Below are 13,380 nucleotides of genomic sequence, written 5' to 3' on the forward strand. Positions count from 1 at the left end.
CTTCAGCCTCTTCTGTTTCTCCGTTTATTCCAATTTTGTTTAATACACGGCTCCGGCTGCTGGAATCTTCGAGCCCACTGCTCCACCATCGTGTGTATCCCGACCGACTTATATCTGGACTTGGCGGGCCTCCTTCTCCCCCCTCTTCTTCCTTCGCGGCGTCCAGACACTCGACTTCTGTTCACTTGAGCTTCTACGTCGACCTCACTTCCGCCTCACTTCCACCTCACCTTCACCACTTTTCAGCGGCCGCCACTCTCCTTTGTGAACGCGCTTGGACTTTAACAGCGCCCACATCCATTCCCATCTTGGCCATTGTTCTCCTTCTGAATCACCCCTCGACAATTCACAAAACAAACAACGGGGCCTGTTATTCACTGTGCGCGTCACTACCCTGAGTAGCCAGCACATTCACGCCCATTGTCAAAGATCCCTTTCACCTTTGCCCATATTGTGTCATTTTCACCCACAACATGCCTTCCTAGGTGAAGAACAGCACCCCTTTATCCCCCTTCATTTCTTTCTTGGAACAGCAGGGCTGTTCGCGCTGGGCGTTAGATCCCCCATTTCCTTTTTGAACCTCGGACTCGAGGCCAGACACGCTCCTTCTGCTTGATCATCGAAAGACTCGATAGAGAAAGGCATCAAAGACAGGCATACTTACACTGCCACCGACAACGACAACGACTTCGCCGTGCGAACTCGAGATACTGGTATTTTACCACCAATATCGCACATTCATTTTAAGAAAGCAACGACTCTGCTACGGAACGAACGACATCACGACGTCTCCCAGGCACTCATTTAGATCACAGATCTACGAAGAAGACACACGATACACGAAACGGCATACGCGATACACAATCTAGAAACACATCTGCAAAAGACTTCATCATGAAGACCAGCATATCAAGATCCGCTCGAGTAGCTGCCACCACCGCTCTCGTCCTTTCTTGGGCGCAGCCTCTGCTGGCACATACATGGGTAGAACAGCTCAACCGCATCGCGCCGAACGGCACCTTTGTCAACCCTCCCGGCTTCATCAATGGCTACAAGGGACGCACAGGTCTGGCCAATGTCGACGGGGAGTACACATTCCTGATGCCTCCCAACAACCGACCAGACGGCAAGGTCATCCACCCCGACGACAAGATGTGCAAGTCCACCCAGGCCTTCGGCAGCAACAACGCCCAGTTCCCCGTCCTCACGGCCGCCCCGGGCGACTGGATCGCGATGCGCTACCAGGAGAACGGCCACGTCACCCTGCCCCAGAACCAGGCCAACAAGCCGCTGAACCGCGGCACCGTCTACATCTACGGCACGACGGAGCTCGACAACAGCGTCAACTACGCCGACGTGTTCGGCGTCTGGAACGCCGACGGCACGGGCGGCAACGGCAAGGGCCGCCTGCTCGCGACGCGCAACTTTGACGACGGCCGGTGCTACCAGATCAACCCGGACCGCATCTCCCAGCAGCGCCAGCAAGAGTTTAAGAAGATCGACGGCGGCGTGCAGGGCGACAACCTCTGGTGCCAGAGCGACCTGCAGCTGCGCGACGACCTCGAGGTCGGCAAGGAGTACGCCATCTACTGGGTCTGGAACTGGCCCACCATGACCACGGCCGGCGCCAAGACGGACCAGCCCACGGCCGGCGCCAAGGTCAAGGAGCTCGAGGCCTACACCAGCTGCATGACCCTCAAGATCGTGGACCCGTGCTCGCCCGAGCTCGGCGACGTCAAGTCGCCCAGCTGCGCGGCGGGCGGCGGCGGCGGCGGCGGCGGCGGCGGCGCGGCGGGCGGCAAGACGACCAGCAACAACAGCGGCGGCAGTAAGAAGGTCGCCCAGGCGTTCAACAAGGAGCAGGACGTGGGTAACTCGGCCTCGTTCGAGCAGATCACCGGCGAGCAGTTCGTCGTCCCCGTCAAGCAGGCAGACAACAACAACAACAACGGCGGCGGCGGTGGCTCCAACAACACCCCGGACGTCGGCTCGCCCACGCCTACTAAGGGTAGCGGAGGCGGCGGCGGCAGGGGCAAGGGCGGCAAGGGCAACGACCACGTCAAGACCGTGACTGTCACCCAGGGCGTCGCTACTGTCACCGTGACTGCTGGCGCAAACAACAACAACAACAACGGCGGCGGCAACCGCGGTGGCCAACAGGGCGCCCCGGCCTCGACCCCAACCCCTTCGACGCTGAGCCTCAGTGTGACAACGCCCGCGGCATCGAGCCCGACGCCGTCGACCAGCAGCAGCACCCAGCAGCAGCAGCAGCAGCAGCAGTCTACCTCGCCTGCTGTGCAGACCGCCTCTACTACGCCCACGTCCGCCGCGTCGGCGGGCTTCCCCCAGCCGACGACGGCGAGGGCCAAGCCCGGCCCGCCTACGGTCAGCCCGTTCCTGAGGCAGCGTGTCCGGCGGGTTCGTCGGGGCGCTGGCGAGTGGCGCTTCGGGTACTGAGGGGGTTTCGGTCGGTCTACCCTTTGTCCTGGACAAAGAAGGGTAGGAGGTGACAATGAGGCGGGGAAGGAAGGACAAAGCAACCTTGTTTTTTTTGGCATTGTTCCTGGAAAAAAACTTTTTGATTCAATTCGTACATACTTTTTTTTCTTTCTTTTTCAATAGGGTTTGTTGGTTTTACATGTAGGGGGCGCGTGAGGTACAGGTATAAAGAAAACAACAACCAGGGCACGGCGTTATAAAGGAGTGCTAGCTACATCTCGCGACTCCTATCTTTGCCATCCTTGCTAGAGAGGGCTGAAAGATATGGAGGAGGGAGGGGCATAGGACCGGGAAAACTGGGTTATGACCTGGATGAAGGGACATGACGGGAAGGGAAGATACGACAAGGGGAGCCTCTTGGGCTCAGGGCAAAAAGGGCTTTGCATGAGAGATACCATCACCATTCTGGAGTTTACGTTGAACAGGCTGTTCTTTTTTAACACTTTCTTGCATCACTTTACTTGTTTGGCATTAGGTTCAGTTCCGCAAGGACTAAGAGGGGGGGGGGGACGCGTTGGTTTTTCCCAAGTTGTACTTATCAGATCTGGAATTTGATGATCACTTTTCTGTTCCTTCACGAAGGGGCGTACAATAACAGTTGTGTTGCAGTGTGTGACTGTAAGATGAGACGCAATGTCGTAGGACTGTGTGACTGGTTATTCTGTGATTGCTCTCTTGGTATCATGTCCCGCAACCTGTCTGCCTGTCCACCGTTCACGCCCTGGAACTCCCCCGTGTGTGGACGCAGTCATCAAATATGCCCTCCCGAAACACCTCCTTTCACCATCTTCCGATGGTCCCCTTTTGATCGATTTTGCATCTCATCTTGGCAATCCACTCCCCACCCACCCAGCATCAGGCCACTGCCGTTTTTTGGGCTCGTTTCGATTCGATTCGTTTCGTCCCGTAATCCTTCCTTCCACTTTTCATCATCACATCTCGCCGCACTGCGCGATGACGACGTCCAGGTTGGGCACGTCCTTGCCCTTGTACCCGGTCTTGGTCATCTCCATCTTCTTGACGATGTCCATGCCGTCGACGACCTTGCCGAAGACGACGTGCTTGCCGTCGAGGAAGGGCGTCGGCACCGTCGTGATGAAGAACTGGGAGCCGTTGCTATTGGGTCCCGCGTTCTAGAACATTTTGTTTCGGGTTAGTTATGGGCATGGGGGGTTTTGGTATGTAGGAAGGAGGGATGGAAGGAAGGGGGTTGAAGACCATGATGTAAATTGGGCCGCTGAGGGCAAAATGGAATAGGAGAAATAGGGGAAACAGGATGCAAGGAGAGACAAGAAGAAGATGACGTACAGCCATAGACAGCAGACCGGGCTGGTCGTGCTTGAGGGTAAAGTTCTCGTCGGCAAAGGCCTTGGTGCCGTAGATGCACGTCGAGCCCGTGCCGTCGCCGTGCAAGAAGTCGCCGCCCTGGCACATAAAGTCTCGGATCTAGAAAAGGAACGGGTGTCAACAGACAGGAGAGGGACAAAACTATGATCTGCTTTAGGGAAGGAGACTGGCGGCGATGGAAGCCATGCACGGCCTTGCGTCTTCCAGCAGGACAGAGAAGAGAGAGAGAGAGAGGACAGATTGACGTACGATGCGGTGGAACTTGGAGCCCTTGTAGCCCTGCGGCCGGCGGAGGTTGTCCTTGTGCTCGCCGGTGCAGAACTGGCGGAAGTTCTCGGCCGTCTTAGGGACGACGTCGGCGAAGAGCTCAAAGGTGATGCGGCCGAGGGGTTCACCTGTTTTTGGGTGGGTGAGAAGCAATGGTTAGTCTCTCTGTTGCTAATGCTCGGTCAACCGATATGCAGCAATCATCAAGGGTATGCACTGGTGCTATACTGGGGTTGGTCGGTCTCCGGAGACTGAGAGCGGGGCTTCCAGGTCCGGGTCCGGGTCCGGTCGTGGGTCTTGGGGCCGGGGGGTAACGGGAACGATGTCTGGGATTACATACCTCCTAGAGTGATGTCGAAGAAAACCCTAATGCAAGAACAGGATATATCAGCGTTGTGTCCACCTTGTTGTTATAGTTTTCCGAGGTTCGCTGGAGCATGAGTATGAAAAGACGCCTTTTTTTCATCTTGTAGTCACTGTGCTTTCGTACTGGCCAGTATAGAACCTCCACACTCGCTGCGAAGGCACTGGTCCAGGGTAAAGCGGTCTCTGGATAACAACAGATCGATGCCAACTTACAGGGGGTTTCCCGACTCCGGAAGCTGGGTGGGTGGCATCTTGGCTTTTGCCACAGGGTTGTTCGTTCTTGAGGATCGGCTTTGATTGAAGTCGGCCTCGCAATCGCTCTTCTTTCTACCAAGAAAATACTCTCTGCCCAACCAGCTTGGAACGAGAGACTAAGCGCGATGCAGATCAGGAACACGGACACGGTGGTCTGCGTGCGCGCGTCAAGTTGCTCCGGTTCGGGCTGCGATCGGCCGAGATTTTGCGGTGAGCTGAGCTGGGTGGGGGGAAAAAGCAAGGACCAGACGGAGTCTGCCCCGACCAAAGAACAATTTTAATCCCGGCGTTTCTGCCAGACATGCAGTGGAGGGGAGAGGGCTGGAAGGAACGAGCACACTACCTAGGTAGACTCCACTCCCCGGTCGATCTCCGGGCGCTAGACGACAAAGACGAGGTGCCTATTTTCAGCGCATCAGGGAACCTCAGTGAGCAAATCCTTGTTGAGCGTCGTCGGCAATGAAGAGAGGAGGAAGAATCAAATGGAAGTGCAAACGAAAACACATTTCATCACATTGTTCGATCGAAATACTTGTGCTATTGCTTGGTTTGATTGTGACAGAGTCAATGTGGCTAGCTCCGGGCACGCGCAGATCCAATGATCAGCATTGGGTGCCGTGGACCGCAGCTGTGGGGAGGGATGAGACACTGATCAAGGAACCCGACAGCAACGCACTGCAGTCAGCAGCAGCGGCTATGAATAGGTAAGCAGACGCAAGAGCGCACGCAAAAGCACAGTCGGGCGCTTGGTGCTGAATGGACGGCGCTTGTCGTGCATAGACAGTACTGCAAAAAGGGCCCGTCATGGACATAAAACCATACTATACTGATCAATAATCAGACCCGTCTCGAGGCTTTCTCTTCCGGCGTTGACACTTGCTTCTCCGTCGGAATAGGGTTGCAGAATTCAATTTCAAATCAGCGCGAACGAGCCAGCCTCATGGGGAAAGCCGCTTTGCGTCTAGCAGCAAAGATCGACAGGACGTGGTGTGGATGACCTTGAACGAACTTCAGCACCAGGAGCATGCACAAGATGATCTCATTCGCGGGAACTGGATCTTGGTGGTTGGAAGGATTGGATGGGGGTGGCTTCGTTCTGTCGCGCACGCCCCCTCCGTAGACATAGTGCTGAGGTGCCCCAGATTTATGACGGTGACAACACCCAGCAGATAAGTCGGTTCCTAGCGATATCGGGAGCGCACTTTGGTCTGCATTCAGGTGAGGTGTGAGCATGAGATTGATCAAAAAGTAAATCTTAAAGAAGAGGGATGCACGTGTCACGCGGTGGTTGCCAGCCAGCCAGAAGGGGTCCCTCAATTGAACTCTTGGCCATCATCCCGCTCACCACCCGGAGCCCTGGGTTCCGTGACGGTGGATGGGTGAGATCTGCTGACGCGTTACACCTTTACAGTGCCGGCTCTAGCGTATGCCGAGATATCACAAACACTCCGAGCAAGCCCGCCGGAGGAATTGATTCTGAGGCCCTGCGCCAGGAGTGATGACGGCATCATTGTCAAACGTATGAGTTGGCTAGTGAGGCTTACTGAGACCTCATACGGCGATGGAGTGATTATCTCGTGCTGCAGAGCGAGGCGGGGATATAGTACTATTGGCCACTTGCTCTACCTCATGGCCGTTTTCTCGTCGCATTTGCAAGAAGTGCGTGACAACTGGCTGATCAGCCCAGCCCTTCCCGGTGCTATACGCAGGTTGGTAGTCTACCGGCACCACCGGCACCGCCGGCACTCGTGGCAGACGGAAGCCACCAAAGCGTAAAACACACCACCGGGAATGCTTGGCACTGTCTACAACAGCACGAAAACATCGAATCTGTGCGTGGCTTTCCCCTCTCCTCTGGGCCATCTTGGCGTCTTATTGCAAAAGGCTAAAACAGAAGGCGCATCTCTCAGTGGCAAGGGTTGATAAGAAACAGCAAGAAAGCGGGGGAGACTGGACCAGAGGCTAGGTTGACTTGGCGTGATAATGTGCCTCTGATGCATCGCATCTGTTTGCATGTAGGGAGTTGCGGGACGCATGCACGATCCCCCGCACGAAGGCATCTCTTTCTCCGCTTTGAGAGATTTTGATGTCGACTGATGCAGTCTGGTGCGTATTGTACGCTCCGGACAAGACTCGGCAAACCCGCCTCGGTGGACACCGGCTTCCCCAAGAGGAACAGCAACCCCATCTATCATTAGAGTCTTGACCCTGAATGGAACAACCCTCAGAATAGTGACTAGGGCGAGTGACGATGTTCAAAGATGGCTGTCCGAGTGATGGTGCAGAGCAATAGCTGAGGGAACCGGGAAGGGAAGGTCAGTATCAATGTCCGCGGATCTGACGGACAAGTGCCGACCTGCTAAAGGAGGGAACTCCCCGAGCACTCAAACAACCCTCCTTATTGCTTGTACTTGTAATACGACTGGGTGTGGGTGTGTCACGAGCCGGTCGCAAGTTTGCACCTCTGGAACCAACTGCACGCGCAATCGTGGCGGCTTGGTTTCTTGGGACTTCTTGGCGCTCTTGGACCTTGATCTTTTGCCTTTTGGCTAGGACACCAGAAATTGAGCCCGGTGATGCTGCGTTGAACCTCTCATTGCAAGACGTCAAATAGTGACACGATGACGCGCGATGATCCTCTCAGAGACTTGTTTTTTTTGTGTTGGCGACCTGGCGCGACCACAAATCGCGACCAATCGTGGAGGAGCTGCCAACGAATCAGTACGCGATGGGGATCCCTTTTCGCAGCCACTTGCGCAGTGGGGTGGTACTGCAGCAGAGAGGTTTGGCGAGACGTGTGGACTACCTACGGTAGGTAGGTAGTTAGGTGTTCGTGATGTTTGCTCTCGATAGAAAGTCCCAACAATTGAAGACCCTGTGTGTGCCGGGTGTGTCTCGAAACTGACAGACGCCACCTGGCGCTCGCATTCATTGCTTCTTTCTTCGTTGATCAACAGCCAGGACTGCCGTGATGGTTCTGTTGACGAACAGCTAAATAGTGATCACTCCCTTCCAGGTTCCAAGTGTTACACGATGGCCATAGCGTGGTTGGAGACAGGGGCCAGCAAAACAGTCCAGGGGGGTTTTGAACCTGGACAGTGCCACCTCGCCAGCTCTGGCGGCTTCAGAAGAGCAGGGCAGAAACAAGCTTCTGTGGTGCACGGCGACCACCTTCGTATCGTTCCCATCAGCTACCTTCGCGGCCAGTTTCAGAGGCCCCCTTCTGTGCCTCCTCGACATGGGTGATGCGACGGTGGACTGCTTGTCAATTGCTTTAGGATATACCTCAATGCAAGTACTCCGTAATGCGTGTCTGCACTGAACACCACAGGGGGCTGCCCAAGAAAGAGGTAGGTACTTTTGTTCCCACCTGGGCCTGTCGATTCATTTGAGCGCTATTACTCGACACGCTCCATCGAAATCCTGGGGTGCATTTGTGATACCGATGGGTGATTGTCTGGTTCATACGCAGGAGGATGCGACCATTAACCGCCCTTTCTTTGTAAAGGGGTCGACTGTTGGCAACGGTAGTTTGAACCGTTGCGCATGAGCCCGCAATTCACCTACCCAACTTTCTACAATGTCGAGCACTCTTCACTTCTGCATGGCTCGATATAGCATTGCGGGTGACCGGGAGGCGCAAGATAGCGATGCATTGGTTTTTGAATGGGGGACGAGACAAAGGCGATAGAGTAGACACAAATTGCCACGGCACGACATTGGCTTTGCCTGCGGACAATACATTGTTGAGCATAAAGGTAACTACCTACCTCACTTGACTAGCCAGGCTTATTCAATTGTCCCGGTCGTCACGGATAAAGTTTTGGTGTCTGCTCCCCCCATCGCCTTGGATCTCCTTCGGCCAGCCTTGTTCATGAGTGAAGTCGCGGATACGCTGACCCAAAAAGTAAATGTCGTCGCATGGGCTTTCTCCTTCGAGCTGGCCACACTATAAAAGCGTCCTAGACAGCACTATTCAGATAGTTTCCACTCTCACCCCTCTCCAGAGTCTCGAGACACGCCCCGAGACGACGAGCAGGAGCGACTCAGGTTTGTCGCCCCACAGCTTGCCCACCCGCCAAACCATACGAATCGTAGTCCCGACCCCCCCAAATCGACCCTGATCCCTGCCGGCGCCGCTTCTTACGACGAGGAGCGTGGAGGGCCAAGTCAGCCAACCCGCCTGCCCGCCCACCAGCGAGAGACGTGCGGTCCAACTCAGGCGCCGTCGGCTTTAACTCGTTCCCTGTTCTGCTCCCCAATCCATTCCCTCTCCTGCCCTCCCGGCCTCCCTCCGCCCTCTCTTTTCCCACTGCACCGCCCGTTCTCCACACCCATAACCTCACCACCTCGCCTCCGCCCATTCCGTTCTTCTGCCTTTTCATCTTCATCGCTTCGTCCTGCCCCCCACAGCGACACGATTCACCTGCGAAGAAGAAGAAAAGAAGAAGGCCGGCCCCAATCGTCCTTTTTCGGAATCTCGAAACCGTTTAATGAGCAGACTGTGAACCCTGGATGGAGTCGTCGGATTGAATTGCAGGCAATACGGTTCCCTCTAGCGGCTAGGCTTTGAGTAGCCTCAGCATTCCATGGTTCGGGGCTCGACAGTACCATTCGAGAGGTCCTTCAGCCCATAGTCAGATCAACTTCATCGCCATGGCGATCATTGATCCCGCCTTTGTTCAAGGCGCCGCCGCCTTCGCTCGGCAGGTTGCCTCTGAGACCGTCAGCAGCGTGATCAACAGCGCGACCGATTCGTCTTCCGTGGTCTCTTCCTCGTCTGCGCCGGCTCCCTCGCCGACCGCTCCCTCACCACCGGCCTCGACCACGGACTCCCCAGCAAATAGTGCGACAAATAATCCCAATCAACCCCAAAATACCGGCCAAAGTTCGCCGCTGCTGTTCTTTGTCGCACTGGGGTTTGGTGTGGTCTTCACCAATCTATGGTTAGATACGCTCCTTGTTGAGAAGGCCCCTTCAGTTGGGCCTCCTTGAGTCGTCATATTAACACCGAGTCTCTAGGATCATCGTCGGCGTTAAATACTGCTTCCGATATAATGCCAGGAATCGGCAGATGCGGCTCAATGAGGATGGCGAACCGATCAACCTGGAGAATATGCCTCGGCCGCACAGGAGGAGGAGGGAGAAGAAACTCATGACCATGGAAGAGGTCAATGAGAAATTCCCGATGCTCAAGTACAAGAACTGGGTCGCTGGTCGTGCCCATGAGGGCCTTCCGACCCAGGGAGGCGTCTCGACCCCGCCAAGCCGAGCCAACAGCGTGCGATCCGTTGATGGAGTCGTTCCGGAACTACCGCCCAAGGAGCACGAGTCCACAGAGGACCGGCCTGCGACAGCTGCGACAGCCAAGGACAGCCATCGGGACTCGACCTCTGCGAACCAGCTCGATAGGATACCTACGGCTGCCGATGTGCAGCCCGCGACGACCACTGCCCAACCAGCTGTTGCGTTACCCAAGGTCACGACCAGGACGTCTAGTTTCGATGAAGATGACGATGATCACATCGATGCTGCTTTGCCTCCAGAGATGATGGACGCCCCGGGTGATACCTGCGCCATCTGCATCGACTCTCTCGAAGACGATGATGATGTCCGAGGCCTGACCTGCGGGCACGCCTTCCACGCTGTCTGCCTTGATCCCTGGCTTACGAGCCGCAGAGCCTGCTGCCCGCTGTGCAAGGCCGACTATTATGTTCCCAAGCCTCGACCTCAGCCAGGCGAGGGCGGAGACGGGACGACTGGTGTCATCCAAGTCACCCTGAATGAGAACGGTCGCAACAGAATGCCTTCCAGACCGCAGAACTCATGGTTCGGTCTGCGCGGCAACGGTCGGTTCTTCCCCAGCCGCAATAGGACCACCACCAATAGCGACAACGCTGCCACTGTCCAGGGCACGCCGGCTGAGCAACCTGCTGGTCAAGAGGCGGCGGCGCAACAGGCTCCGACACAACAGGCTACTCCGGAGCGACGGGGCGGACTTTTCAGCCGAGGCCACCGCCACCGTCAAGCGGATGCCGGAGCCGCGCCAGCTGCGTCCACATCGCCCGAGGTTCACACACAGCCCTCCAGCAACTCTGGTGGAATGCTCGGTGGCATCACTTCGCGTCTCCCGGGGTTCAGGTCCAACCAGACCCAGCAGCAGGTTCAAGAACCAGAGCAGGTCGCTTCCAACACCGGCCCGGAGGCCACAAATGCTCAACCCACTCCGTCTCAACTTGAGGCTGGCGTGCGTTAATTGCAAAGCCTCGAGGCCCCACCACATTTGAGGTGCTTTTTCTGAGCATCAGCATACTGCCTTGCTTTTACTCTCTCGCCATTATCATGCACATAACACCCTCACCCATATATCTTCGCGCACAGTGTCTTGTAGGGGCACGACCGCGTTTAGAAGTCAAGCCGGAAGATGAAAAGTCTCTTCTGGCGCAAGGAAACGATCTGCATAGAGAACAGATCGTCGGGCCACAATCATCTCTCTCTCTCTCCCTCTCTCCTTTTTGTTTGTCTTTCTTATACAGCGATACCTGTAGTACACGATAAGTGTCTGATTTGAATTTTTCAAGTTGGGGGGAGTCTGTGGAAGGATGGGGGACGGCTCGCATTCAGGATGCACAGCAGGGTGGTTTTACGGCCTGATTTTCTCATTTGCAATGCCGTGCGAGGAAACGGATATCAGCATCTGTTCCATGGAAGGAATATCATTGGAGTTATAGGAAAGAGGCGGCGTCTTATCCGGCATTTAGTCACTGGGGACGCTCATGAAATGCATCTAAGTTTCGGATAACCCCTGTGCTTATCCATTCACATTGAGTGACTCATTGAGTGACTTTGTGTGCGCGCAAGGTGCGCTTGACTCTCTTCATCGAAAGGTGCTCAATACCTACAAGTAGGTGCCTATAAGTATTTACCCTTCTGAAACCTGCCTCCAAAGTCAGCCGCCTGGTTAAGCAGCTGTCGTCGTTGTGTATGGTTGATCCGGCCGCCCAGCGCCATGTCCTTCTCCTTGTCGAAGGCACGCTTGCTCGGGTCGTCTTCCTCCTCGCCGTCCCTGCCTAGCCGGCTACCGCCCTCTCGATCAGCCTTGCCCTCCTTCCGAGCAGTCTGGTGCTCCTCATACAGGCTCTTGCCTCTCGTGGCTTCGGTGTACGCGCGCACCCTCGCCTCTTGCTCCTTGCGATCGCTGCCGCCATTGCGCGCGGCGGCGGCAGCAGCAGTGCCGACCGAGGGACCCCGCTGTTGCTGCGGGTCGCCGCCGCGGCCGAGCACCGCGTCGGCTAACCTCTTGGCCTTTTGCTCGGGCGTCTCGGTCCATATGGAGCTTATGCCGCCGTCTGCTCCCGAAGACGACGCGCCGGCTGCGCGGCCGGTCGCGAACTTGCGCGCCTTGAGCTTCGTCGGGTCCGGGCCGCTGCTGGCGGCGCCGGGCGCGAGCATCCAGGAGTCGCGCTGGGGCGCGGAGGACGCTGCTGCTGCTGCTGCTGCTGCTGCTGCTGCGGCTTGTTGATGCGACTGGGCGGCGGAGCGCTGGGCGCTGCGCTGGGTGCCGGGGAGGGCGGGGCCGTAGTCTGAGTCTGAGTCGGAGTCGGAGCCTGGGTCTGGGTCTGGGGCTTGCTCGGGGCGCGTGGAGAGGTCTGATGGTGGGAGGGAGGGGCCGAGGACGCGCCGCGTCGGGGGCGGGAGCGTTGGGCCTATGGATCTGGGTTGTGCGGCGGGTGCTGGTGCTGGTGGTGCAGGACCGGTATCGTCGTCGTCCGAGTCGTCGAGGTCGATCTCGTCTTTGTTGTTTGTGCTGGTGGGTTGTGGGGGTAGTGCTGGTCCTATGGATGGTCTGGCTGTGGCTGGGGCAGGAGCAGTGGCTGGCGCTGCTGCGCTCGGGCCGTAATCATCGTCGTCCGAGTCGCTTTCGAGGTTGATCTCTGCGCCGTTGGGCCGGGGGTGCTTGCTCGGTCGCCTGTCGGCCGGTGCGCCTGCTTCGTCTTCTTCTTCTTCGCTTGCGCGCTTGCGCTTTGGAGATGAGGGCGGTAGCTGGGGGCCGATTGAAGGCATGGCGTAGGTTGCTTGGTCGGAATACCACCTTGTGTGCGTGTGTGGGTGTTGTGGAAGTTGCCCGGGGTTTGTTGAAGATGCGACTCTGAAGTCATAGCACATGGTACCTTATGGCCCATCAAATTGTTATCTTATCCGGATCATTCATTGGCCCGCATTACGATGTGCAGCACCAAGCACAGCACGCGCTCCACAGCGCACATGGCCCCAGCCGGTGTTAGTTAGCGAGGCCCCATCACCTGGACTAGATATAAGGTAGGTAGTTAGGTAACAGCTACCCCCCAGGTTCCCAGTGGCCCACTGAAGGAACAGCATGATGACGGTGCGCACATACGCGTTCTTGTGAGAGGGCAATTGTATAGTTCATTCAGAGCAGAGCGCATTGCCTCCTGAGCCTCTAGATCTCTTGCTTTCCTCGTTTACCAACCCAAAGAGCCTCGCCGATAGGAGAGAGCGACGCAGCAGGCTGACCAGCCCACCATCCGCGCTGTCCCGGGCCACCCACCGAGCTCCAGCCGTATCGCGCACTACGCCTCCAGCCTCCGAGCCATGCATGAGAGAGCCGCACAAAGATAAGGATTT

The 13,380-nt window shown here is 56.6% G+C and overlaps 4 protein-coding genes across 4 annotated transcripts; 2 read left to right on the forward strand and 2 right to left on the reverse strand.

The window, feature by feature from the left end:
* Nucleotides 1-894: 894 nt before the first annotated feature.
* E0L32_010123 (uncharacterized protein) lies at nucleotides 895-2,457 on the forward strand (the record flags this gene model as incomplete). Its single annotated transcript, XM_031132706.1, has 1 exon — nucleotides 895-2,457. One exon carries the CDS (start codon nucleotides 895-897, stop codon nucleotides 2,455-2,457), a length of 1,563 nt encoding a protein of 520 aa, XP_030990104.1.
* Nucleotides 2,458-3,431: 974 nt separating this feature from the next.
* On the reverse strand, nucleotides 3,432-4,730 carry E0L32_010124 (uncharacterized protein; the record flags this gene model as incomplete). Its single annotated transcript, XM_031132708.1, has 5 exons — nucleotides 3,432-3,632; nucleotides 3,808-3,945; nucleotides 4,096-4,241; nucleotides 4,454-4,479; nucleotides 4,693-4,730. The coding sequence occupies 5 exons, from the start codon at nucleotides 4,728-4,730 to the stop codon at nucleotides 3,432-3,434; spliced, it is 549 nt and encodes a 182-aa protein (XP_030990105.1).
* A 4,660-nt stretch (nucleotides 4,731-9,390) lies between these two features.
* Nucleotides 9,391-10,990, forward strand: E0L32_010125 (uncharacterized protein; the record flags this gene model as incomplete). Its single annotated transcript, XM_031132709.1, has 2 exons — nucleotides 9,391-9,680; nucleotides 9,757-10,990. The coding sequence occupies 2 exons, from the start codon at nucleotides 9,391-9,393 to the stop codon at nucleotides 10,988-10,990; spliced, it is 1,524 nt and encodes a 507-aa protein (XP_030990106.1).
* A 656-nt stretch (nucleotides 10,991-11,646) lies between these two features.
* Nucleotides 11,647-12,798, reverse strand: E0L32_010126 (uncharacterized protein; the record flags this gene model as incomplete). Its single annotated transcript, XM_031132710.1, has 1 exon — nucleotides 11,647-12,798. One exon carries the CDS (start codon nucleotides 12,796-12,798, stop codon nucleotides 11,647-11,649), a length of 1,152 nt encoding a protein of 383 aa, XP_030990107.1.
* Between the last annotated feature and the right edge of the window lie 582 nt (nucleotides 12,799-13,380).

This window comes from Thyridium curvatum, assembly GCF_004353045.1.
Source record: "Thyridium curvatum strain D216 chromosome Unknown NODE_79_length_189696_cov_84.187462, whole genome shotgun sequence".
Classification (NCBI taxonomy): domain Eukaryota; kingdom Fungi; phylum Ascomycota; class Sordariomycetes; order Thyridiales; family Thyridiaceae; genus Thyridium; species Thyridium curvatum.